This window comes from Nilaparvata lugens, chromosome 7 (genome assembly GCF_014356525.2).
Source record: "Nilaparvata lugens isolate BPH chromosome 7, ASM1435652v1, whole genome shotgun sequence".
Taxonomy (NCBI): domain Eukaryota; kingdom Metazoa; phylum Arthropoda; class Insecta; order Hemiptera; family Delphacidae; genus Nilaparvata; species Nilaparvata lugens.
Genome location: NC_052510.1, coordinates 22,919,605 through 22,946,757, shown reverse-complemented (window position 1 = coordinate 22,946,757; position 27,153 = coordinate 22,919,605). Strand labels below are relative to the sequence as shown.

Here is a 27,153-nt window from a genome sequence, read left to right as displayed (position 1 = left end):
TCCTCCACATGCCAAACCGTCCAGGTTTCATGAAATATTGTTAAATGATAAAAATATTGAGAGAGGAAGCTATGTTGGGTCCAATTTTCACTATTCTAGCCCATATGGTTGTTTTCTTACATTATTTTAAAGTTAATTTTATTTTTGTTTCTGCTCTCCTGAAAAATCAATTAAATGGAGTTAACATCCTTGACCTCTCAGGTACAGAATAGTATATCCTATGAAAATAAACATAAGACTGTGTTTGATAGTTTCAATCAAACACAGCCCTCCTTTGGACTGTGTACAAACGAAATTCGGGATTGGAATGATAAGGACTATGAGCCTGTTTTTTCATTCCCAATCATATCATGACAGTTTATATTTGTCCTTGTTAAATAAATAAAAATTAATAAATGATACGCTTCTCTGGAATCAAGCCCAAAGTTATTCCCTTGCTTGTGAAAAGTTGACAATACTAAAACTACTGCAGTCACAAATGAAAAAAATCTTTTCTTTATTCATACTCAACCTATTTCATTATTTTTGCTCTCAAAAAGTTAATAATGAACTGCTTAATAAAGGAAAAATAACGCTGCCATGGAATAAGACATACAATATATAAATAAAATAGAATTTGAAACTGTGCAATGAATTTTCCCATAAGAGCCAATGTGTTACAAAATGACGAATCCCACAGCAATGAGGGTTGCCTATCTTCACCAGCTGCCTCACTTTCTTTGTGTTGCTAGTCCATTCCAGTTAGTATAGAGTTCAGTGCTAGAATCATAATGATGTATTGAATTATGCATACGGAATTAATAAAGAACACTTGTTATAATAAAGTTGTGTACAGTATTATTTAACAACTTATACAAACGTTTATATTATATTGAAATGGAATTATTATTTATATTATCTGTCATAACGCCAAATCGTGACATCATCATTGGATAGAAAACTTTTCTGTAGAGTTTGTTCATATTGTTTTCCATAGCAGATTGTGTCTATTTCAGCAGAAGCGCAGCTGGAGTTTATCATTTTAATGAATAATTCACATTCTTCTGAAATAGACACAATCTGAAATTTTTCTATCCGAGGATGACGTCACAATTTGGAGATATGGCAGTAGATGTTGGCTCCAGAGGCTATTTTAGACTTCCCAGCGTGTTTATTCTATAACTGGTCTAGGGTTTTTAAGGGCAGGCGGTTCTCTGCGACCCCGGTTTCGTTTCCATTCTGTACATATATATTCAGTGGTGATATGGCTGATGTTTTAAATATATATCAAAGAAAATAATTATTTTTAAACGAATTCTTTGTTTTTTCAAATGAAAATAATTTTCTTGAAATGGTTAAAACTCAACTGTGCTTTTCTAATGTCATTTTACTAATGTGACTTATTTTGTATGTACGTGCAGTCGTACACCGTACAGTTGGAGTTGAGCATTTTTCAGAATCAACGGTTACAAGAAGTTAACTAACTGAACTTGCTTAATTTCTAACTTTATTATGTAGGAAAGTTTGGAAACAAATTCAGTTACTAATCTACTTAGCTTTTATATAGGCTTTGCAACAACATGAATTCAGATTCACATAATGAAGGTAAGCTATTTATTTATCTTGCAATGTCTAATAGATAACTCTAACCCCAAAATTGTTTTTTCTTTCTATTTAGTATCCCAAACATTTATTATTCCAATACAAATAGTCTTAAATTTAATTTTTAAATTGACGAATCTACTTTTCAAAGCATTCTACTTGTTTTTTCTGCATTAAACTGATTTTAAACATTTATTTGAACTACCCACCTATTATTTTTGGCTAAGTTAATCTGTCATATCCTAGTAGTGACAAAAAGGTATAATTTTGACCAAAATAATGTTGTGCTGATTACATTATTGTAATTATGAATTGTTTATACAAAATTAATACTCAATTCAACTCATAATAATTATGATTTCCTAATTTTTTTAAAGCTCTAGCCGGCCTGCTCCCCCTGCTATCTCAGTTATTATTGAAGATATCGACTCAATTTTTTTTTTAAATGAAAGAGAAAGACAAAATAAAGCGCGCTAGCATATTTTTATACCATTTGATTTAATTTTAATATTAGAAATAGCTGTTTCAAAACTAACCTTATTCTATAGAATGGACGATTCTAAATTATAATGATTTGTATCAACTATTATTAAAGATATTATGGGACTAAATTTTTTAATGAAAGAAGAAGAAAAAATACGTGTCGGTAACTGAATAACAATTCTAATCAATGAAATTTAATGTTATTAATATTAACAGCAAATTTTGAATTTTGTCCAACCTATAATACTATCATGTTTTTACTAGCACCATAGAGTTGTAGAGTTATAGAGTTGCTGCTCTATTCTCTACAGGTCACAAATTTGAAGCATGCTAAATAGAGTTGTCATCGGTTTTGAAATTGCTCGATAAGAAAGATTCCGATTTCAACTTGTTCGATTAATGATTCAAGAGTTCAATATTTATTTTATTGTTTTTTTATTGTTATTGTTTTACAAACTTCAATTTGATATATTTAAATTATAATTTGTTCTACATTTTTTCCCATTATTGGAATACTTAATACATAATCGGGGAGTCCGATCTCACTAGGCATCAAACCTGCATCCTTGTAGAAACCAATCTGAAAAAACAAACCAATTCAAACTTTTTTTTGAAAAAATTGGAAACCCCAATGGGTACTAAATTTGTAAAGTCTCATTTAGGTATTAATAATTAAAGTTTATTTATTTATTCAATCATTCAGAATTATACAACTTACAGAAAAGTACCACAGGCTAACTTATGCTTAAAACGGTTCCAGTTATAATTTTCACTACCTATCTTCAATTTTTTCAAAAAAAAAATCCAATTTTGGGAAAAAATAATTTTGAATTAGAACTCAAATGTATCAAATTTGAATAAAAATTCTAATTCCATCAAAGAGCTAACCATTACTGCTGACCACATTTTCTTCTGTATTTAATGCTATTGATGAAGTTGATAGGAAATCTGGAAAATATCAAAAATGTGCCAGTTGTTTGCCTGAAAAATGTTGAGAATATTTTTAAATGGAGCTAACCATAATTACTGCTGACCACATTTTCTCCTGTATCTAACGATATTGATGAAACCCTACCTACCAAAGTTTGATGTGACTATCAAACCTTAAGTGATGAAGACTGAGCAAGTCTGAGGGTTGCTCAGTCTTTATCTGGTAAGGCTTTGTTATATTAGGTTGGAAAATGCTTGGTTAGAGGGGAGCTCAATGGTTGGGCTGGACTGCATTTGTTAGTTCGAGTTAGGCTTTGTTGGGTTGGGGATAATAAAAAACTCAGGTTACAAAGGTTTGGGTTGAAAAAGGTTAGGTTAGGGGAGGTTAGGTTGGAAAGATTTTGCATAGAAAGGATTTGGTTAGGAGGCATTAGCTTAGAAACACTTGGTTGAGAAAATCTTAGGTTAGGAGATACTTAGGCTAGGAAACTGTTGGGTTGGGAAAAATTAGGTTAGAAAAAGCATTGGTTTGTGAAAGCTTAGGTTATGAAAAGCTTTGGTTGGGGAAAGCTTCGATTGGGAAATGCTTAGGTTAAAAAAAGCACAAGTTAGGGAAAGCTTAGGTTGGGGAAAAATTGGTGAGGAAAAGCTAAGGTTGGAAAAATCTAAGGTTAGGGAAAGCCTATGTTAGGAAAAGATAAGGTTAGGAGAAGCTAAGGTAAGGAAAAGCTTTGGTTGGGGAAAGCTTAGGTTAAGAAAACCTTGGGTGAGGAATAAGCTTAAGTTGGGAAAAGCTCTGGTTAGGAAAGCTTAGGTTAGGAGAAGCTAAGGTTGGAGAATCTAAGGTTGAGTGAAGCTTAGGTTAGGAAAGCTTTGGTTAGTGAAAGCTTAGGTGAGGAAAAGCTTCAAGTTAGGAGAAACTCAGGTTAGGTTGGGTTAGGTTAGGTTAGGTTAGGAAAAGCTTAGGTTAGGTTAGGTTGGGTTAGGTTAGGTTAGGAAAAGCTTAGGTTAGGTTAGGTTAGGTTAGGAAAAGCTTAGGTTAGGTTAGGTTAGGTTAGGTTAGGTTAGGTTAGGAAAAGCTTAGGTTAGGTTAGGTTAGGTTGGGTTAGGTTAGGTTGGTTAGGTTAGGTTAGGTTAGGTTAGGTTAGGAAAAGCTTAGGTTAGGTTAGGAAAAGCTTAGGTTGGGTTAGGTTAGGTTAGAAAAGGTTAGGTTAGGTTAGGTTTGGTTAGGTCAGGTTAGGTTAGGTTAGGAAAAGCTTAGGTTAGGTTAGGTTAGGTTAGGAAAAGCTTAGGTTAGGTTAGGTTAGGTTGGGTTAGGTTAGGAAAAGCTTAGGTTAGGTTAGGTTAGGTTTGGGCTAGGTTAGGTGGGTTAGGTTAGGTTAGGTTAGGAAAAGCTTAGGTTAGGTAAGGTTAGGTTAGGAAAAGCTTAGGTTAGGTTAGGTTGGGTTAGGTTAGGTTAGGTTAGGTTAGGAAAAGCTTAGGTTAGGTTAGGTAGGTTAGGTTGGTTGGGTTAGGTTAGGTTAGGTTAGGAAAAGCTTAGGTTAGGTTAGGTTAGGTTAGGAAAAGCTTAGGTTAGGTTAGGTTGGGTTAGGTTAGGTTAGGTTAGGTTTGGTTGGGAAAAGCTTAGGTTAGGTTAGGTTGGGTTAGGTTAGGTTAGGTTAGGAAAAGCTTAGGTTAGGTTAGGTTAGGAAAAGCTTAGGTTAGGTTATGTTAGGTTGGGTTAGGTTAGGAAAAGCTTAGGTTAGGAAAAGCTTAGGTTAGGAAAAGCTTAGGTTGAGAAAAGCATGGGTTAGGAAAAGCTTTGGTTGGGAAAAGTTAAAATTGGGGAAACCTCAGGTTAGGAGAAGCTTAGGTTAGGAGAATCTAAGGTTAGGTAAAGCTTAGGTTAGGAAAAGCTTTGGTTAGGGGAAGCTTTGGTTAGTGAAAGCTCAGGTTAGGAAAAGCTTTAGGTTGGAAAAGCTTTGATTAGGGAAAGCTTTGGTTAGTGAAAGCTTAGGTTAGTAAAAGCTTTGAGTTAGTAGAAACTTAGGTTAGGAGAAGCTTGGGTTAGGAGAAACTTAGGTTAGGAAACTGTTGGGTTAGGAAAAGATTAGGTTAGAGGAAGCTCAGGTTAGGAAAAGCTTTAGTTAGCAAAAGCTTTGGTTTGTGAAAGCTTAGGTTGGGAAAAGCTTTGGTTGGGGAAAGCTTTGGTTAGTGTAGGCTTAGTTGAGGAAATCCTTTGAGTTAGGAGAAACTTAGGTAAGGAGAAGCTAAGGTTAGGAAAAGCTTAGGTTGGGAAAAAGCTCAGGTTAGGAAAAGCTTAGGTTGGGAAAAGCTTTGGTTGAGAAAAGTTAAGGTTAGGTAAAGCTTGGGTTAGGTAAACTTGGGTTAGGAGAAGCTAAAGTTAGGTAAAGCTTAGGTTAGGAAAAGCTTATGTTAGGAAAAGCTTTGGTTAGTGAAAGCTTAGGTTAGGAAAAGCTTTAGGTTAGGGAAAGCTTTGAGTTGGGAAAAACTTAGGTTAGGAGAAGCAAAGGTTAGGATAAGCTTAGGTCAGGAAAAAGTCAAGTGTTAGGGAAAGCTTAGGTTAGAAGAAGCTAAGGTTAGGAGAAGCTAAGGTTAGGTAAAGCTTATGTTAGGAAAAGCTTTGGTTAGTTAAAGCTTAGGTTAGGAAAAGCTTTAGGTTTGCAACAACATGAATTCAGATTCACATAATGAAGGTAAGCTATTTATTTATCTTGCAATGTCTAATAGATAACTCTAACCCCAAAATTGTTTTTTCTTTCTATTTAGTATCCCAAACATTTATTATTCCAATACAAATAGTCTTAAATTTAATTTTTAAACTGACGAATCTACTTTTCAAAGCATTCTACTTGTTTTTTCTGCATTAAACTGATTTTAAACATTTATTTGAACTACCCACCTATTATTTTTGGCTAAGTTAATCTGTCATATCCTAGTAGTGACAAAAAGGTATAATTTTGACCAAAATAATGTTGTGCTGATTACATTATTGTAATTATGAATTGTTTCTACAAAATTAATACTCAATTCAACTCATAATAATTATGATTTCCTAATTTTTTTAAAGAATGTAATGTGAGCTTTTAGCTAGGCCTAGTGAGTAGTCAGAATAGCTTAATAGCTTATTGATCGTAAAACAATATCTTTAGAAGCCAACACTTTTAATTATCTGTCGCCATAACATTCAAACAACATAAAAACCAATGAGTCATCGAATCTGATGAATTTATGTTATGTGCTCTGGCAGTGAAAGTTCTAATCACGCGTCTCAAGACGCCTCTAAGAAATTGCAGTTAGGTGAAAATCAGTAATTCCTCATCTTAACTTTTCAGTATTAATTTTAATATTCTGTAGCTCTATTTCTTTAATATCATTTCAATTTGACAAATTATAAAGGCTTTGCAACAACATGAATTCAGATTCACATAATGAAGGTAAGCTATTTATTTATCTTGCAATGTCTAATAGATAACTCTAACCCCAAAATTGTTTTTTCTTTCTATTTAGTATCCCAAACATTTATTATTCCAATACAAATAGTCTTAAATTTAATTTTTAAACTGACGAATCTACTTTTCAAAGCATTCTACTTGTTTTTTCTGCATTAAACTGATTTTAAACATTTATTTGAACTGATTTTAATTTTATTATATATATATATATATATATATATATATATATATATATATATATATAGGCTTAGGAATAAAAAGCAAAATGGCACTGATTCATTCAGTTTTTTCAGAGATTGACAATGGTGTAATTACCGAAACCGGTATTTCTAAGTATCAATAAATCTGTGGTTTTTGACAATTTCTTAATCTTTTTAATTTAATGTGAATAATTACCACAATATCAACTTCTCAACTACACAAAAAGGAAAAAAGTTACCTTTATACCTTTACATACACATTTTTCTCTACAACTGCAGTATTGGACTTGAATACAATAAAGATTTTTTTTATATAATTAATTTGATAAATCAATTTAATAATAATAATAAGAATAATATCTACAGAGAACAGAAATACATTCGCAAGAAGCTTGAAGCAGTATCTGATGGATAGACATATTACAGTGTTGCCGAATTCATTGAGGATCACACATTCACACACCTCAAATAGAGACATCTCTCCAACACTCTCCTGACGACAACCCCATTGAGGGGAAATAGACAATTCCCCCGGTCACCAGACTGCGGAGAAGACTACCAAAGATACTGATAGGATTTCAAATACTTTATAGGCACTTTTGCAGCGTTTCCAATCGTTTCCCAGTATTTGATCTGCGTTTTATCAAGAACCAATTGAATTAAAATATAAAACCTTGACACTTAAGTTTATCCAGGGCAAATACATCGTTTTCTCTGTAGTTCCTCATAATTACGCACAAGATACGTCCAAAATTAGCTGTTTTTCAGCTTTTTACTATATTTTTCTGTGTTTTCTAATCTCTTTCAATAACTAATACACGAAACTTTTCAAATTTAGTTAACAGGTTCATCTGAGGTGTTCAATTTTAATGCTGTATTAAAAGGGCTTTGAAATAACGCCAAACATACCCCCAAAATATGCGTTTTCTTGCTTTTTCAATAAAAGATTGACATAAAACGTTCAAATTTGGTACAGAGGCTCAGGTAGGGCCTAAATATCTTATGTTGAAATATTGTTATCTTATGTTAAGTATATTATGTTGTTATAATATTATCAATATGTCGCCGAGAATATGCTCAAAATTGGCGGGTTTCTAAATTTTTTAGCTTTTTCATTATTTTACAGATACAAATTTGATACACAGGTCCGACTAATATTTTGGGGGTTTTGAGTATGTTTTCGGGAACAAATAGAATAGATTTATTCATTTCGCCAAAATACAAGATACATAAGACAGATGTAAATTAATTTACAGTGGCGAAGCCACCTTTAACTAAAAGGGAAGTCTAGGAACTCTAAAGCTTACCGCTTGTCTTTCAAAGCACATTTTTATTTAAAAGACAAAGAAGAAAACGGAGTTTGAAGCAAATACTTCACCAGATCATTACACTCATCCATTGTATGATTATTAAGAAATAAGCAATTATGCTAAAAGTTCAACAAATTAAAGACAAAATCCCAAAATTGAAAAAGGATTTGGTTTCATTATTGTTGAGTAAACCAAAACAAACCGCAAAACCGAGTTGTAGGCCAAGTGTTACACGAGCCACAAACCAACTGATTTATTTTAAATTGAAATCTTCAAATTTTGATAAGCATCGATGTTTGAAGACGATTGTTTCGATGTCGACCATTCGATACATCGAGATCTAGACATCGATATAGACGGAACTCGAACTATGAACACAGCTGGAGTGTAGGCTTGGAGCCAACGAGCTATTATAGTAAACCATAGAGTGGCTGTTGGTGTGCTTACAGCGCTCTCAATGTGTTACACGGCGAACTAAGGGCAAGATTTCAAGAAGAGCCAGTCTGCCACTGCAGCAATAGATGTGTTTTTTTTATTCAAATTGATTTCTATAACTAAATAATATTATCATTATGATATTTATGGTGATGATGATGGTATTGCAAAGTTCAGCTAGTCTGGGAATTTAGTCTTAAGGTGCATACCTCAACAACCTGCTTCTATCTACAGAGAACAGAAATACATTCGCAAGAAGCTTGAAGCAGTATCTGATGGATAGACATATTACAGTGTTGCCGAATTCATTGAGGATCACACATTCACACACCTCAAATAGAGACATCTCTCCAACACTCTCCTGACGACATCCCCATTGAGGGGAAATAGACAATTCCCCCGGTCACCAGACTGCGGAGAAGACTACCAAAGATACTGATGAAGAAGAAGATACTGATAGGATTTCAAATACTTTATAGGCACTTTTGCAGCGTTTCCAATCGTTTCCCAGTATTTGATCTGCGTTTTCTCAAGAACCAATTGAATTAAAATATAAAACCTTGACACTTAAGTTTATCCAGGGCAAATACATCGTTTTCTCTGTAGTTCCTCATAATTACGCACAAGATACGTCCAAAATTAGCTGTTTTTCAGCTTTTTACAATATTTTTCTGTGTTTTCTAATCTCTTTCAATAACTAATACACGAAACTTTTCAAATTTAGTTAACAGGTTCATCTGAGGTGTTCAATTTTAATGCTGTATTAAAAGGGCTTTGAAATAACGCCAAACATACCCCCAAAATATGCGTTTTCTTGCTTTTTCAATAAAAGATTGACATAAAACGTTCAAATTTGGTACAGAGGCTCAGGTAGGGCCTAAATATCTTATGTTGAAATATTGTTATCTTATGTTGAGTATATTATGTTGTTATAATATTATCAATATGTCGCCGAGAATATGCTCAAAATTGGCGGGTTTCTAAATTTTTTAGCTTTTTCATTATTTTACAGATACAAATTTGATACACAGGTCCGACTAATATTTTGGGGGTTTTGAGTATGTTTTCAGGAACAAATAGAATAGATTTATTCATTTCGCCAAAATACAAGATACATAAGACAGATGTAAATTTAATTTACAGTGGCGAAGCCACCTTTAACTAAAAGGGAAGTCTAGGAACTCTAAAGCTTACCGCTTGTCTTTCAAAGCACATTTTTATTTAAAAGACAAAGAAGAAAACGGAGTTTGAAGCAAATACTTCACCAGATCATTACACTCATCCATTGTATGATTATTAAGAAATAAGCAATTATGCTAAATGTTCAACAAATTAAAGACAAAATCCCAAAATTGAAAAAGGATTTGGTTTCATTATTGTTGAGTAAACCAAAACAAACCGCAAAACCGAGTTGTAGGCCAAGTGTTACACGAGCCACAAACCAACTGATTTATTTTAAATTGAAATCTTCAAATTTTGATAAGCATCGATGTTTTTTGAATTCCTTACTCAAAATAGCATAAAAAATAATCCAATCTCTAAAATAATAATTTAGCAGTTACGGTATGGCATTTCAACTTACTATATAGAGCACTTGTATGGCTAAGCAGTATTAACACTGTAACTTAGGCTACATTAATTTCACCAAGGCTTCAAGTAAAGCATTTCAAACAGTTAATTTTATGGTGCAAAAACAACTGTAATACATATATTTAAAATTCTTGATAAAAATTCAATGTAGTATCTATTAAATATAACTGATTTGTGCCTTGTATTTTATGCAAGTTCCCATTATATCAATAGGGCCATTCAAATTTTCCGTCTCTTCTTGCCTCTCTCAGTCATGGCTGCCCATGTTCAATTCGTAACAGGAATAGCGGCCACTCAGCCATTCTATAGTTTACTATATAGCTCGTTGCTTGGAGCCTAGACTCAAAGTCCTACTACATAGCTATGTTGCTACCTCAGGTTGGCATAGCAACCATACAATACGCCACGCCCATTATGAATGAATTGAGAGTCACCTGAGTTGGAGACTCTCCATGCGAATGAATAGATAGCCAGTCGGCCGGACAGAGTGCCACAGAACAGTTTGAAAGGCGGTCTGGTCAGTTCTTATCCAAATTTGCAAAGAAATCTATGCGTGCTAATAAAAAATAATTTTCACATCAATTCTAATTAATTTAGGGGAGTCTCAGACTCTTAGATTCCCCTTCAGCTTCGCCACTGGTAAATTATAATAAATCTTAATGTTTTTGCACAGCCAGCAAAGTCAGACTTGTGCGCTAGCTGTGAGTTCGTAAAGAGAACAGTACGAAGTAAAAAAATACTGAAAAATGAAAAAAACAAGAAGACAAGATAAATAAAAATAAAAAGTAGCCTAGTAATATGAAATATGAAGTAGAAATATGAAGTTATTTCGTGTTAACATTTTATCCACTAGGTGATAACCAAAAACAAATAATAAAATTATTCTTTTAAATGAAAACGAATGATGAAAAATACAAGAAAAAATATAAAATAAATTAATCAAACAGAATAACATAAAATATCTTTCTGAGTAATAAAACGAATGACTTAACACTGTTCTACCATTTAGTGCTTACCAACATCCTAGTGCTTATAATCAATTTTCAAAATTAATATAAAATATTGAAAGACATTTAAAACTCAAACGAAACATCAATTAATTTATTAAAGTTTAGGTAGACTATTGAAGCACATATAGCTATTCTGCTCAACCCATATATTTATTTTCCTGATAAGTGCTTTAGTAATCTTTGAATTAATGAATTTTATCGGAATTTTGAAAATGCATTGCAAATGTATTCAACTGAACTTAAAAGTTTTTTTTTATTGTACAATACTATAGCTATCTAGTCTGGAGACTAATGAGCTAATTTTTTCTACTCTAACATACTACTTGAAAATGTTAACAGCGAATATCTCATTAGATATTCTCACTGATATTGATTGTTTAATTAATATGTACACTTATGACTGTACTATAAAAGCTAGATTCACTCAATCACTGCTCTGCTCTTTCACTGGACACTAATTGAACAAGCACTACACTAGCTCATACGGTTTCCTCCTTTTGAGCCTCCGCACCAACCCTCCGTTGTCTAGCAGCTGGATCGCCTCAACGTTGTCGTGTTGGTGCAGTCGCCCCTCGTGCCTCTCCGCATGCCTCTGGATCACGGTGGACACCAGGTCGACGTGCAGGTCTCTATGAAGATCGCTGTTCCTGACATACCAAGGAGCATCCACAATGTTCCTCAGCACCTTGTTCTGGAACCGTTGTATTACATTGATGTTGCTGTCTTTGGTACACCCCCAAAGTTGTATACCATATGTCCATACTGGCTTTAGTATCTGTTTGTACAAAAGTACTTTGTTTTGGATTTGTAAGTTGGAGTTTTTACCGATCAGCCAATACAGCTTCTTATATTTGATTCCAAGTTCCTCTCTCTTCTTCTTGACATGGGCCTTCCAGCGAAGCTTTGCGTCCAAGGTCATACCTAGATACTTGGCATCATTGGCATATGGTACAACTTGGTTGTTAATTGTTATTGGTATGGGCAGGTCCTTCTTATTGGTGAAGTTGATGTGAATCGACTTTGCTTCATTTAGTTTCATCCTCCACTTTCTGGTCCAATCTTGAATTTTGTTGATGGATCTCTGTAGTTTTTCTGTTGCAATATGAATATTACTGTCTACTGATAATATGGCTGTATCGTCTGCAAATGTTGCTGTAGTATTCTCATCAAGGCTGGGAATATCGCTGGTATAGAGTAGGTAGAGAAATGGTCCTAGAACACTTCCTTGAGGAACTCCTGCTTTTCAGAATATGAATTTTCATGCCTGACTAAAGTATCTGTCAGTTAGATAGGATTTTAATATATCTGTAAATTGCTTTGGTAGCATTTTTTTCAGTTTGAAAAGAAGACCTTCATGCCACACTTTATCAAAAGCTTGCCCTATATCAAGGAAAGCTGCTGAACAAACTTTTTTCTCTTCAAGGCTCTTCTCTATTACATTCACAATCCTATGCACTTGGTCTATTGTTGAGTGTTTCACTCTGAAGCCAAATTGGTGATTTGGAATTATGTGCTGTCTCTCAATTATTGGTGTTAGCCTACTCAGTAAAATCCTTTCAAACAACTTGGCAAGCACAGGTAGCAATGATATTGGCCTATATGATGATACTTCATGTGGCTCTTTACCTGGCTTGAGTAGCATTATAACTTCTGCTACTTTCCATATTCCTGGTACAAATTTGAGTCTGAAAGAGGCATTCAAAATGTGTGTTAATTTTACTATTGCTTTTCTTGGTAGGTGCTTGAGGACTAAGCCAGTTATCATTTCGAATCCAGGGGTCTTTTTGTTATTCAGATTTCTTATTTCTCTTTTCACCTCTTCTACTGTGACACACATTATTTCTTGATTTGGCTGTAAGATGTTCTCCTCTGCTTCTAAAGTGTCTTCTTCAGTTGTGTTGTTTGGTTTAAAAAAGTTCACAAGATGATCTGCAAAGGTCTGTGCCTTTTCATCACTACTCCTTGCCCATTGTCTGTTCTGCTTCCTGAGAGGAGGAGATTGATGAATGGGTTTTTTTATTTTTTTAGCTGCCTTCCAGAGTGAGTAGTCTGTACTGCGTTCTGCTGTCAAGTTTATCAAGTAATTATTGATTGATTCATTCTTGATACATTGAATCTCTCTCCTTAGTTCTTGAGTTAGATTGTTTAAAACTCTTTTGTCTTGAGGGGAACGTGATTGCTGCCATCTCCTTCTTGCTCTTCGTTTTTCCACAGGGTAATTATTTCCAGTGGTTCTTCTTCTGAATTGTGGAGTATTACACCATGCTGCCTGTTGGATATCAGTACTGTAACAAACTTCTCTAACTCCCGATCAATCTGTTCTTCGTTTCTTAATGGCGAGTTCAACTCTATTCTTTCATCCAGCATCTTTTGGAAACCATCCCAATCCGTGTGGCTGTTGACTAGCGCAGGACAAGCATTTTCCTTCTGTAGAATTGAATCACTGAGAGTCAAAATGATGGGTGAGTGGTCCGAATTTAGATCGAAACTATCCTCTAAATGCAAATAATTTACCGATATATTCTTTGTCAGAAAAAAATCTATGAGATCTGGGATTTTCCTCGTATCGGTGGGCCAGTAGGTTGGTTTACCAGTTGAAAGAGCTTCGCACCTCATCTCTCTCATTGCTTCATAGAGCTGTCTTCCCTTGTGTGTTGTTAAGCGCGATCCCCAATGCACGTGCTTTGCATTGAAATCTCCACCAAGAATGAATTTGTCTCCTAACATATCAAGCAATGATAAATATTCATCTTTTCTGATGGAATATCTGGGAAGACAGTAAATAGCTGCAACAACAAAATGATAATTTACTGCTTTCACTGCTACATCTGTCAATTGTATTCTATCACTTTCGAGTTTCACTTGTTCATGATGTTGTAGATTGTCTCTGATGATGATGGCACTCCCACCCCTTGCGACATTGCTGGGATGTAAAGCATGGTAGATCCTATAGCCTTTGAATTTTATAAACAACTGCTTTGTAAAATGAGTCTCAGATATAAGACATATATCTATTTTTTCTATGATTAGAATTGCTTCCAACTCTTGTTGCCGTTGTAACAATCCATTTGCGTTCCATTCCATTATTTTTAGTGAATGAATCATTTGAATTGCAGTAGTTTACTTTGTTCTAACTTCTGGAATTTAGACTGCAGTGAGGTGATTATTTGTTCTTGTCTATCCAGTTTTGCCAAGATGAGCTGCAAAATATTATTGTTATCTCCTACTTCACTTTTTGGCTCTCCCAATTTTGGTCTATTTTCTTTTGAGACAATCTGGGCGAAAGTTAATTTCTTAACCGCGCTTTCATTGTTTGGATTGTGGGTTTGTGTATTTTCTGTGATTTTTGGTGGAATATTCTTCACTGTGTTCTTCCGTAAATCTGGAATATTTTTTGTTTTATTGGAGTTTCTAATCTTTTGCAATTCGATTGCGACAGTGCAGCCTCGATAGCTGGCTGGATGTGCTTCTCCGCAATGAATACATTTTGGTAAAGCATCACTGGGTTTTGTACAGTCTTTTGTTTTATGTTTACCTGCACACTTTACACACCTAGGCTCCTTGTTACAGTACTTTTGTGTGTGACCGTATGCTTGACATCGTTTGCATTGCGGTATCAGGTTGGCCTTCTTCAGTGCTTCCACTTCCACTTTGCAACCAAGTATATTTTTAAGTTCAAAAACTTTTATATTTTCTTCCGCGTTGAATGAGACTATGAACATATCTCATGGCTCTCTTGTCTTCCACTTTAGCTTATTTACAACTTCTAGAACTTTCAATCCTCGTGTCTTCAAATCTTCCAGTATCATGTCTGTACTACAAGAGTGATGAAGTTTTTTAATCATTACTCTTATTGGTCTCGACTGCTTATCTTCATAGGAATGCCAGTTAAATCCGTCATTAATCAGTTCTCTGGTAATAACATTCCGATAAGTTTCGGAGTCGACTGCATTTATTTTGAACGTTTCTCTACTCAAGAGTTTTATTCTAAATTTGTCAGCTGGCGACACTTTTTTCAAACTCTTAAGGAGTCCATCTAGATTCTTGATACCATCCACTATGATTGGGGGTGGTGGCATTTCTTTCTTCTCTCTCTTCTCCACGTCAGTGGTTTTAGAATTTAAGTTCTGTTGAATTCTGGCGATGGAGTACTAAGCTTCCTCTTCTTGGTAGCCCGCTTAGTACGAGTCCTGATCCATTCCGTTTCTTTGGCCAATTCTTTCTCATTTGTTGAGTAGTTCTCGGCTGCTGAGCTGGTAGGCTGTGAGCTGTGAATCTTCTTCTCAATATTCAGAAATCTTGCTTCCAAATCCTGCACTTTTTTAACAGTTCTAAGTTGCTCTTCTCCAATTCCTTCCTCTTCTCATTAGTCTCTTTCCAGGCGATGAAAAGTACCTGCTCGGTTGAAGTTTCGAGTTTATTTAATTTGATATATTTATCCGGTGAACACTGGATTTCTGATGTATTTAGCATGGTGTTGGTGTCCATACTGTCGTTAGTGGCTCCCTGTTCTCTTTGCTCTTCTGTAGGAATACTAGGTGGCTTCACTAAATTAGACATATTTTGAAAACATACCTTTCAAACAGCCCTCGTATCAACACTCACGCACACGGAAACGCGAACGCGAGCTTTAGAACGGCCGCGAAAAGCAGGTCGCTTTGCTTGCATGAATTCCGCGGTCGACGACCGATATTCGATGCAATATTTTTGTTCCACTTTTGATGGCTCAAACTGCTGACTCACTACTTCTACACTACACTATTACTAACTACTCCACTATACGTCCGTTCTCTACGAGTTCTAACGCAATACTGAACTTAAAAGTGTAAACATTAAAGTGTACACAGGTTAAGCCAGAGTAATGGTGGTGCTAAATTAGAGAGGGATTCTATTCTCAAGTTTTTCATTAAGTTTTCAATACGTTTTTCTACTTCTCAAGTAAATTTATACTTAAGAGGGTTAGATGTTTTTTTTAATTTCTGTGTCAAAATTCAAATAAAACTGTTGATTGAATTGAGCCTGAAAATCTATATTGACGGAAGAAAGCAAGCTCAAATGAAAAATGCCCATTTTTGATGATCCAGCCGGTCTGGACGGATAAGGCGAGTAAAGCGAGCCTGCCGGCCAGTACATAAACATGTTTAAGAATATTTTTGCATCAAAGACGTTTTTGATTTTGTAATGCAACTCTGTAAGTTGAATACTTGAATTCAATAAATTGAAAAACGTTGTTGCGCTTTTCAACAGGTGACTACCAAGAAGATGATGAAGTTCGAACAACAAACCACTCTGGACCGAAGAAAAGCAACGTGCTGCCATTGTGGGGCAACGAGCGCACCATGAACTTGAATCCGCTCATTCTCACCAATATTCAGTCGTCTCATTATTTCAAAGGTACCTACAGGCCTATACTAAGTTCATAAACATGCTTATCAAGGCGGTTATTTTTCATACATTTAAATTTATGCTGAGTTATTGAGCTGAAACGAAATTGTGTATCTATAATGTTTCATAATTTTGCGTTTCTGTTCCTTAAATCAAGTTTTCCTGATATGTTTCAATTTCAGTATAAGTTGTAGATGGTTCAGTCACAAGAAAAAGCTCGAAAATGCAGTGGTCGCATGGAAACTGTACTCAGCTCTTTCCCGTGACTGACCCAGAATAGGCCTATCTGGTATATTATATTAATATATTGTATATATTATATATTGTATATATTCAAAAAATTGTATATTTTAATATAATTCTGTTTTTTTTTCAAAACTTGTTTCAAACAGAACCACAACTAAACCCAGATACTCAGCACTAGTTGAACGAGCTTTATTCAAAGATCAATACCACAGTTCTTGAGCGAGCTCTCCAACCCAGGGGGTTACTAGTTTGAACAAATTTTAAATTCGGTATTATGATTATTGAAAAGTTATTCTTTGGCTTAGGCCCATATGCAGATGCTTGGTTTAAACTGTATACAGCCCTTATTATTGAAAAGTTATTCTTGGGCTTAAGCCCATATGCAGATGCTTGGTTTAAACTGTGTACGGCCCTTAGGCCCACCGCAAAGTAGACCCACGCTAATCCACGAAAAGCAACCCACACCGTGGGATGTTTTGTAAACCAGTGCTAGGCTTCTCTAGACATCTGTATAATACATGCAATGCATAATACACTTGTCAGTTGATTGATTATGATTTATTTATATAGCAATCGATTAAAACCGAGGAAATTTTTTGATAGAAAGTTTTGTAAAAGCATTGCTAGCAATGGCGCGCTTCAAACTGCACCCAGCCGAGAATTTTCCACGAAATTGATTTCCACGCGTGGATCGGTTTGTGATTTGTTCACAATTTTCGTGAAACGTGGGTCACTCGTTCGTTGTACTGCGCAAGCCTTCAACTAGCGCATGCACCGTCAAGTACTCTGCTCGAAATGTTTCGACATTGATGAACACAATCATTAATTAAAAAATAACTATGGATCGGATAAAAATGATTCAGACACCAATAGTAAGGAGACATTTTCCCCGTTATTTAGAATAGAATATATTTTTTGTAAACGCTTCTGAGGTCATCAGAAGCATTACCTTCGTCACACTATACAATAAATTTCATACATACATTATACAAAAATTGAAAAAACTATTCTAAAAACAATAAAATATCAAGATACACTTATGGAAATGTCCAGATAAAGAAAAAAGTCATATAGAATATATTCAAATACATGATATCCTGGTCCTGGGACACAGAAAAAACAGAAAGAATGAAGACAAACAAAAAAGTAGCAGTAGTTGATAACATGGGCTTAACATGTTGAGCATTTCACAAAGTCCTAGCCAGTTCATAGAACTCCTGAAAAGTGTATATAGGGTTACTAATTAGGAATAGTTTTAGCCTCCGCTTGAAAATTTGATTTTGTAAACCTCTAAATTGTTCTGAGAGCGAATTGAAAAGCTTCACGCCAATAAATAGAAATGTTTTTTGTGTGTTAGCATACTCATAGCAGTTGGTGATCAAGTTGTTCCTGCTTCTAGTTTGATGTTCATGTGATACTCCTTGCACAACAAAATTATTCAAGTTTTCCTTCACGTAGGTCAGACATTGAAGCACAAAAATAGAGTGTAATGTCAATATTTCTAACTCTAAAGCTCTCTTTACATTCACCCCTTTTTGGCAGACCACAAATAAGTCTGATTGCCTTCATTTAGATTCGGAATAGTCTAGTGCTATAGTCCTTTGATCCCTACAGTACAGCACCATAAGACAGGTGGGACTGGATGTGAGCAAAGTAGACTACTTTAAGAACATCAACACTGATGCATGTCCTCAACTTTCTTAGAATAAATATTCCTCTATTGAGCTTTCCAGCAGTAATATCAATGTGCCTGGACCAACTCAAACAGTTGTCTAAAGTGAAACCCAGAAACTTAGCTTCTTTTTCCGCGCCCACGAATAAAAGCCTTCTATTATAAGTTAATCTGAAATCCTGAACCTTGTTGGAATTCACGCACAGCAAGTTTGATTTACACCACCTCTCGATTGACTGAGTCACTTCTTGTGAAACAGCATTCAGGGAAACCTCTGCTGGCGTGCTCAGAAACACACAAAGATCATCAGCAAAAAGATAAATTTTAGCTGGAGGGTTAACTATAGTTGGGAGATCATTATGTAGATAAGGAACAGTATTGGCCCTAATATTGATCCCTGAGGAACCCCATGAGAGACAGGCAAGTACTGGGATTCTGATCCATCAAATGCAATTTTTTGAAAACGATTGCTGAGATATGATTCAATCATCCTTATGGATCTGGCCTGGATAGAATAAAAGCTTATCAAGTTGGAATTTGTGAGAAACTGTGTCAAAAGCCTTTGATAAATCGAACAACTTGACCTGTGTGAAGCGCTTGTTCTCCAAGGAATGCAAGCAATCCCTATAGAGATCCTCAGCAGCTCTAACTGTGTTTCTCCCCACTCTGTACCCAAACTGAGAGTCACTAAAAAGACCGTTACTCTCAAAGTAATTCACTATTTGAGTATTTAAAACACTCTCAAGAACTTTGGACACAGTGGTGGTTATATTTATTGGCCTAAAGTTATTAAAATCAGATTTGCAACCTTTTTTATGTACAGGTAAGACTTTACTCAATTCTATAGTCTGTGGAGAAACACCATCAATAATTGAGCTATTCACTATATTCATCAAAGGATCCACAATATACTCACAACCCATTTTCAGCATTTTTGGGCTTATATCATTCACATCTGTATAATTGCTGGCTTTCATTTTCCCAAGAACACTCACAACAACGTCTTTTTCAATTAATTCGAATTCAAACTTAGAAGCGGGTTTTCAGTAACCAGAATTTAAAAAATCAATTGGACTACTTGTTGAATTCCTACTTTCAACTTCAGCAACCACTTTACTTATATTCTCTATGAAGAATTCATTAAATTGATCTGAACTTAATGGACTATTGTTTTTCATTAACAATGATTTGCTAGACTGTTTTTTTGATTACATCCCAGATTGTCCTGCTTTTGTTCCTTGATTCGGAAATTATCTTGTCATTTTTATTCCTTCTGATAGTCTCTAGCCTGTCCCCAAACTCTTTCTTGTTTCTTTTATATTGTAATTTTATATCATTATTACCAGTAGAAAGGTATGCGCTGTACAACAGATCACAGGTGTTCTTTAAGCAGTTCTACATTGTAAACCTTACTAGGTTTGGGAGCAGTTGATATACTTTCAACTATTTTTAATGGAAAATCTGCATCTATTATTTTTTCAATGTATCTATAAAGAATGAGGTCTTCAATTCTAAATTATTTTCGATAAATAAACTAGTCCAATTCATTTCAAATAGCATATTTCGGAAAACTAAGATATTATAATCATTTATATGTCGTATAGTCTTGGTTTCATTATTATTTCCTTTCGCTTGTTTAGTGAAGAGATTATTCTTCATAATGAGAGCCCAATGGTCAGAAAACCATGTTCTCACAACCTCACCCTTGAATGAATTCTCAGGAATCGTAGTTACAATGTTATCAATACATGTCCCTCCATGTAATGCACTGGGTCTAGTTATACTGTTGAAACCCACCTTGAGACCAAATGAAACAAGAAGCTCTTTCAACTCTTTAATATTAATGTCATCATTCATAAAATCATAATTGAAGTCTGCACATAAGATAACTGTCAGTGTATTTGAAGGCATTTTCCAATACTCCACTTAGTCGTTCCAAGAATATTTCTAAATTATTGTTGTCAGTGTTTGATCTTTATAGGGATAGGACTATAATATTTGACTCCAATAACTACAGCTGTCACTTCTAATACCATATCTACTGATAACTTGTTTATACTTTCAATTTTTTTGTATTTTAGACCATTCCTTACATATATGAGACACCCACCATGTTTCCTGTTATCCCTACAGTAGTCATTACCAACAATATACCCATCAATGCCAAAAAATTCTACCTCTCCAGGTTCCAGCCAAGTCTCAACAATACAGGCGACATCGACATTAAGTTCTCCAAGATAATACGCTACTGAGTCTAGCTTGTTCCTGATGCATTGGACATTCCAGTGAAAGACTGTTATTTCTTCCTTTTTATAAGTATTGGGTTTGTCCAAGGAGAATTTAAAATCAGAAAAATTACCCTCTATATCTACATAATCTCAACATAGATCTCTATGTTTTCTGTAGCCTCTAAAAAAGATCTAGGTCTTGTAATAACTGGTATTTCCATGCTTGGAGATGGAGTCCCACCAACAACCAGACCAGAGTCACTATCGGAAGTTTCAACAGTAGAAAGAATACCAGGAGAATTATCATTGCCAGATGAGACAGGAGAAACGGGCTGCTCTCTCCCACTACGCACCTGAACACCTACCAATAATTCCAACAACTCACCTGCAATTCGTCTTTTTCCATGTCTATTTAGGTGTAACCCATGTCCAGTATGAAATCGTGCCTGATAGTTCCATAAGTTAATCATACTAAGAGAAAATTCATGTGAAATCGACTGAACGACACCATTAAAAAAACTCTATACATCTTTTGGTGTGTGCTCCCGCCTTCAGATCATACCTGTCTGGAATTGTCGATAGAATTAACTCCACCTCTCCCTTCAAATCACCAATCACTTTGCGGAGTTTTGTCACACAATTGAAAATATCACTCTCAGAAGAGGATTCATCAAAGCTATTAGTTCCCCCTATAATAACAATTGAGTCATTCTTTTTTATCTCACCTTGCTTGAAAGACGATGTAACGCCATCCAAAATAACATTAATTGGTGAGCTAGAGGCAATAAACGATTTGAACTTCAAACCCGATAATGAATTCCTATCCATCAGCTCCCTCAAGCCTCTCACATGGCTGTCTCCCCACAACCAAACATTGCGACAATTGTCAACAGGACCTTTGAAAGACATATTCCTCATATGATCAAAATTTTTTGTCTTTTCTACATTAAAAACAGAACTCATCATGGAGCATGAATGAAGAAAACCCTTTAGCACCAGCCTAGCTCTCTCGACATTGGTTTCCATATCCAACAGTAAGTGTCAATCTTTCCTCAACTCAGACTGCAATTTAGAAATTCTATTGAGAAATTGTTTTTTATCCCCTCATTCTGAACAACACTAACAGCATGGTAATCGGTATTTTGATTGATATCGTTTAATTCAACCAGACTTTTATCTACATTCTCCATTTGAACTCCAAATTCTCTAACCTCTGCTCTATCATTGAATTCCATGATCAACTTGTCGTTCATGATAGAACGGTCTAAAGCCGCATTCCATTGCACCAATAAATGAGAATTCTCCAACAAAATCTGATTCTCAATCGTTAGCTTCTCAAGAAGATGAGAGCATCTTACACAGATTTCTTAAGAAACAGATTCATCCATTCTATCATGTCTGATACATTCTACAGTCTCTTGACCGCTCAATCCCGCCATAACATAGAGCTCAGCCTCTTTGACCTGAGAAATAGGAGTAGAAGACCTTTACACAGAATCACGGACTGAAATAATAACACTATTATTTGTTGAAAGCGTTGTCGCATAATCACAGACTGAATCCTCATAAGTGGAATCCTCATGAATCCTCAGACTGAATCCTCATGAATGTGAGAACTGGTCTGACTCATATCTACAATTTTTTTAATTTTACTATCAGTTTTAATAGTAGCTTTGCAGTCCTTTGCAAGACAACGCCAATTTATATTTCCCAATGAATTAACATTTGTTTTTCGGTAAGAAAAACTTTTAAAGGTCAATTTAGGATTTCCTCTGTTAGTTTTTCCAACAATAAAGTCAACACACTCAGCCATTCCTTCCTCTATCCAGAGTTAAAAGTAGATTATTAAAATTATAATAGGTTCCATTCTGATAGTAATAAAAATTTCTATATCGCAATACTATGAGTCAAGTCGAAGAAGAAAAAAAATATAAATAAAGGGAATTGCTATATAGTACGGTACTGTATCGATATGAATATTTCAGTTATCTATACTAGAGTAGTGTAGATCATTTGATAGACACAACTCATTACTAGACTCCAGCAATGGAAATTTATTTATTCTGTTCCTTAATCAGAGATAGGGCTATCATGAATTTATTTATTATAGAATTAGAAGTGCAGAAGTCAGTACGTTAAAACAGTTAAAAAAGATAAAATATTATAATAATGTGAGAGCTATTTTGAATCAAACTCTTGTTTGATGCTAAAAATGAGAAAAGCTTGATAGATTACTTGACTGGAAACACAAACTCAATATCTTATCACTATGAGTTGTTCAGTAATATCAAACAATCAAAATCGTTTATTTATCCTTAATAATAATCACAAAAGATAAAAACTTAGAAATTTATTTATTTATTTCATTGGCAATTACAGATCTTAATTATAATAAATATAATATGATATAAATTAGAAATACATTATTATAATAATACACAGTATTGAACTAAATAATACAATCAAAATAAGGAAGGTACCCGCAAGGTTAAAAAACCTGTGCGCAGAGGCCGAGTGTTTGAAAAATCTAGATATTTAAAATTTTCAGAAAAAAATATCAAGATGTATTTCTCAGTGAAAGTTCTGTTTTTGATAAGCAGTCGCAGCCTTCAAAGTTCAAAAATATTTTCACACGAAGAATCGAGCAGCAGGGTACAGGCTACGGGGTAGATTCTCTTCGTTCTGCAGATAGGATTACTCATCGAACAAGAAATTAGTTCCGTATCATCAGATCTAGATATGTATCACAATTGATGTATCGTCCATCCACACCGAGACCTGAGATTAACTGAGATATTATAGATACAATATAATAAAATATTGATGATGACAGTTCATAGTCGAATGGCATGGAGAGATATTGTTTTGTATAATGTGAACTATTAAATTTGAATCTTCAAAATAGGACAACGTTCACTAGCTAGCCGAATGATGTCAGGTGGTGTCATAGAACTGAACTGTCAAAACCAGATGTTTCGCCTACTATCAGCTGACTCGGTTTCCCGCCCAAAAAGGTTCTTTAGGTTATGTTGAACCGGCTTGCGGCTTCTTGTGAAGCTGACGTCAATGACAAAGACAAGTCAGTTATCGATAACAATAACAAACATTAAAACAACACGTCTAAAATTGAAAATCGAAAGCACGGAAGCGATTTACTGTTCTATGTGCAATGGTCAGGTAATAGGTTAGTTTGTAAGAAACGAAACCTTATTAAAATTCAATTAGCTTCACACTAAAACTATCTGCTCACTTGAAACATGAACACTTGACAACTGATCTCCAACACAAATATAAGAGGAATATACTTTTCTAAATAAAACAAAACTTGATTTAAAATTAGCTATAATGGGATGAAACTAACCCGGCAGATCCAGTTCTGCCAACCTACAGTATATAGATATAACATTCTCACTCATTACGACAGCCCTTAATTCTAAGGGAAGTAATATCAATTTATAAGAGAAACATATTTTGGCATTTCTCTATTTCATTAATTTTTTTGCAACACAATTTTTTTCGTAACTTCTTCGGTTGGAGGTTGGAGGGCCAGTCAATATAAGTTGAGGCAATTCACTTCCAGTAACAACAAGAAAAATAATGTTTTTTTTTTAATATTACGTCCTAAAGACTCCAGTCATGGAGTATAAGACAAGTCATGTTATTACATAATAATTCTAACACTAAGTAGTTCAACCTAGTTTAGGTTTGAAAGGAATTCTTGTACACTATAAAAAGCTCTATCAACTAAATATTTTTTCATTTGTTTTTTGAAAATCTTCAAATCATCATTACTTTTCAAGATTTGAGGTAGCTTGTTATAAAATTTCCTACCAATATAATCTGGTTTTTGTTCAAATAACCTACTATTGTGACTCATTATATGATAATCTGCTCTGTTTCGCGTATTATACTCATGAACATCTGAATTCTGGATCACACCACTCGTTTTCACATGCATTACAACTTCATATACATACAAAGATGGCACAGTTAATAGACCAAGCTTTTTAAATAAAGGCCTACAAGAGTCTAACCTATTCACTTTCTCTATACATCTGAGTGCCTTCTTTTGAATCTTAAACACTCTGTCCATATTTTGTTGAGATGAATTACCCCATACTAAAATAGCATACCTAATATGAGATAGTATAAGTCCATGGTAAGCAGTTAACAGTAGTTTTTTATCATTCAGCCTAGCAAGCTGCCGCAGGACAAATACCCCAGATGATATCTTATTACATATCCTCTCATGTAAGGATGCCATGTTAATTTCCTGTCCAATAAAATTCCCAAGAATGCTACTTTCTCTTCTTGGTCTAATTCATTTTCCTCTACAAACACATTTATTTCTCTATCCTCTACTGAATTATATTTACTTTTGAATTGTAGGAATTGACATTTCTTACTATTTATTGTTAATTGCCTTTGCTTCAAGAATTGGACAATTGACTGTACTCCAGTAAAAGCATTTATTTCTAGACTATCTAATAAATAATTGTTAAAGATAAGCGATGTGTCATCAGCAAACAACAGAGCTCTGTGATCTTTTAACTCTTTTGGTAATTGGTTCACATACAACAGAAACAGTAAGGGACCCAGAATTGAGCCTTGAGGTACTCCAGCCTGGACCTCCAGTTTTTGAGATTTAATTTTTACTATTTCATTCCCATCCACCTTGGTAAGCTCAACACACTGGTTTCTACCTATGAGATATGATTCAAACCATTTTAGTTCTATACCATTCACACCTACAGTTTTTAGTATTTCCAATAATATTCTATGGTTCACACAATCAAAAGCTTTGGATAAATCAAGAAATATTGCGGCTGCCTTCTCACCTGAATCTATTATATCTATTAGTCTTTCAACAAGGGATACTATTGCAGTCTTAGTAGATTTCCCTTTCTGGAACCCATGCTGTTCATCACATATGAAATTAATTTCTTCCAGGTGCATCAATAGCCTATTTAAAACTACTCTTTCAAAAATTTTACTTATTACATTTAGAATACTAATGGGTCTATAATTTTCAACTCTTTCAGAATCACCGCTCTTGAAAATTGGCAAAATTTTTCCTTGTTTCAGATCATCAGGGAAAATACCCTGCTCTAGTGAAGTATTAAGGAGATGCAATAAAGGGTCCAGTAATTCATTTTCACATTCTTTTAAAATTTTGCTTGAGACCCCATCCAATCCTACTGTTTTTTTGTTATTCAAATTTTTATTATTCTTGACAACTCATCTCTTGATAATGGATGAAATTTAAATACCTTTTCAATTGGCTCAGCATTTAATGTAGTTGTATTATAAGTATTAGTGTTCAGTGACTTTTGGAGATTATATGCAACCTGTTGATAATACTTATTGAAAAAGTTACAAATGTCTATACTATCATCCATATAATTTCCATGTTCATCGATTATCCTAGGGACATTAGTAACTGTATCTTTTTGAGCTGCTCTCCTATTTCTATTAATTACCTCCCAAACAGCAGAGTTAAAATTGGTACTAGTTGTTAATATTTCAGCTGTTTTCTTACACTTAGCTTTCCTCACTTCTTTTGCATAGTTTTTCTTTAGACATTTGTATTTGACTTCACTCGGAACATCCCTCACTAATTTAAATTCCTCATAAGCTTCCCTAACAATATTTCTTTGAGTAAGAATATCTTCAGTTATCCATTCATCTACTTTGTTTAATTTACTTTTTACTTTGACTTTTTTTATCGGACAGCATACACTAATGTGAAATCTTAGAGTATCAATGAATTGCTTATATTTGTAATTTAGGTTACAACTGTTATAAACACTACTCCAATTTTCTTGAAGCAGTTCCTGCTCAAACAATTTATATTTCCTAGCTCATATTGCTGAATTTCTTTCACAAAAGTTTTTTTTTTCTGCTTGGATTCTGGCCCTGCAACTTTACATCTAAAATTTGATAGTTATGATCTGATAGATCTGAGCTACCTACCTAACCTGACATTACAACCTTCTATATTTGTGAGGATATTATCAAAAAATTGTATGTGAAGTTCGAGTTACTCTTGTATATTCGTGGACCTTAATTTCTAAATTATTCATATTAATAATATCTCTAATATCCTCTGTCATTTTATCCTGCCTGGCAAAATCGGTATTGAAATCTCCTACTACTATAACATTTGTGAAACGAGCAGTTGTAATTTCCAAAAGTGTATGGAGCAGCTCACAAAATTTTTGCCAGTCTCCATTTGGTGACCTATAGATACCTAACACTGCTACCTCAAATCGATCATCAATTTTTAACCTTAATCCCGTCACCTCTAAATCCATCTCAACAGAAAATCTCTTAACAAAATCCAGTTTCATAAGTTTGGGTATGTTTAGCATTGCTAGTGAATATACATACACCACCACTTCTATGAGCTATTCTACAAAATTCTGATCTCAGTGAATAGCCTGGAATCCTAACTTGATTTATTTCCTTTATTTTTAAGCCATGCTCTGTGAAAATAACAATGTCAGGATCCTCCTGTTTAAGAAATACTTCTAATCTGTCAATTTTGTTGCGAAGATACTGAATATTTTGATGATAAATACTAAAAACCTTACCATCTTGTGCTACTCTATCTCTAGCATTTGTAGCT

General features: G+C 34.5%; 1 protein-coding gene across 3 annotated transcripts; it reads left to right on the top strand.

The window, feature by feature from the left end:
- Positions 1–1,174: 1,174 nt before the first annotated feature.
- On the top strand, positions 1,175–16,752 carry LOC120352323 (pre-mRNA-splicing factor 38B-like). Of its 3 annotated transcripts, none has more exons than XM_039432350.1 (2): positions 1,175–1,584; positions 16,242–16,752. In XM_039432350.1, exons 1-2 carry the CDS (start codon positions 1,560–1,562, stop codon positions 16,415–16,417), a joined length of 201 nt encoding a protein of 66 aa, XP_039288284.1. In that variant the 5' UTR covers positions 1,175–1,559; the 3' UTR covers positions 16,418–16,752. The 3 variants fall into 3 exon arrangements, with proteins under 3 accessions (XP_039288284.1, XP_039288286.1, XP_039288285.1); XM_039432352.1 differs by lacking the exon at positions 1,175–1,584 and adding an exon at positions 5,657–5,690 and having other exon boundaries at positions 16,242–16,676; XM_039432351.1 differs by lacking the exon at positions 1,175–1,584 and adding an exon at positions 6,279–6,431 and having other exon boundaries at positions 16,242–16,662.
- Positions 16,753–27,153: the final 10,401 nt, after the last annotated feature.

What these genes read in the sequence shown, in the direction of transcription:
- LOC120352323 (XM_039432350.1), top strand. Translation starts at nt 1,560, where the DNA reads ATGAATTCAGATTCACATAATGAAG. An exon ending in TTCAGATTCACATAATGAAG is followed by an intron (nt 1,585 to 16,241) that starts GTAAGCTATTTA and finishes GCTTTTCAACAG; the next exon opens with GTGACTACCAAGAAGATGAT.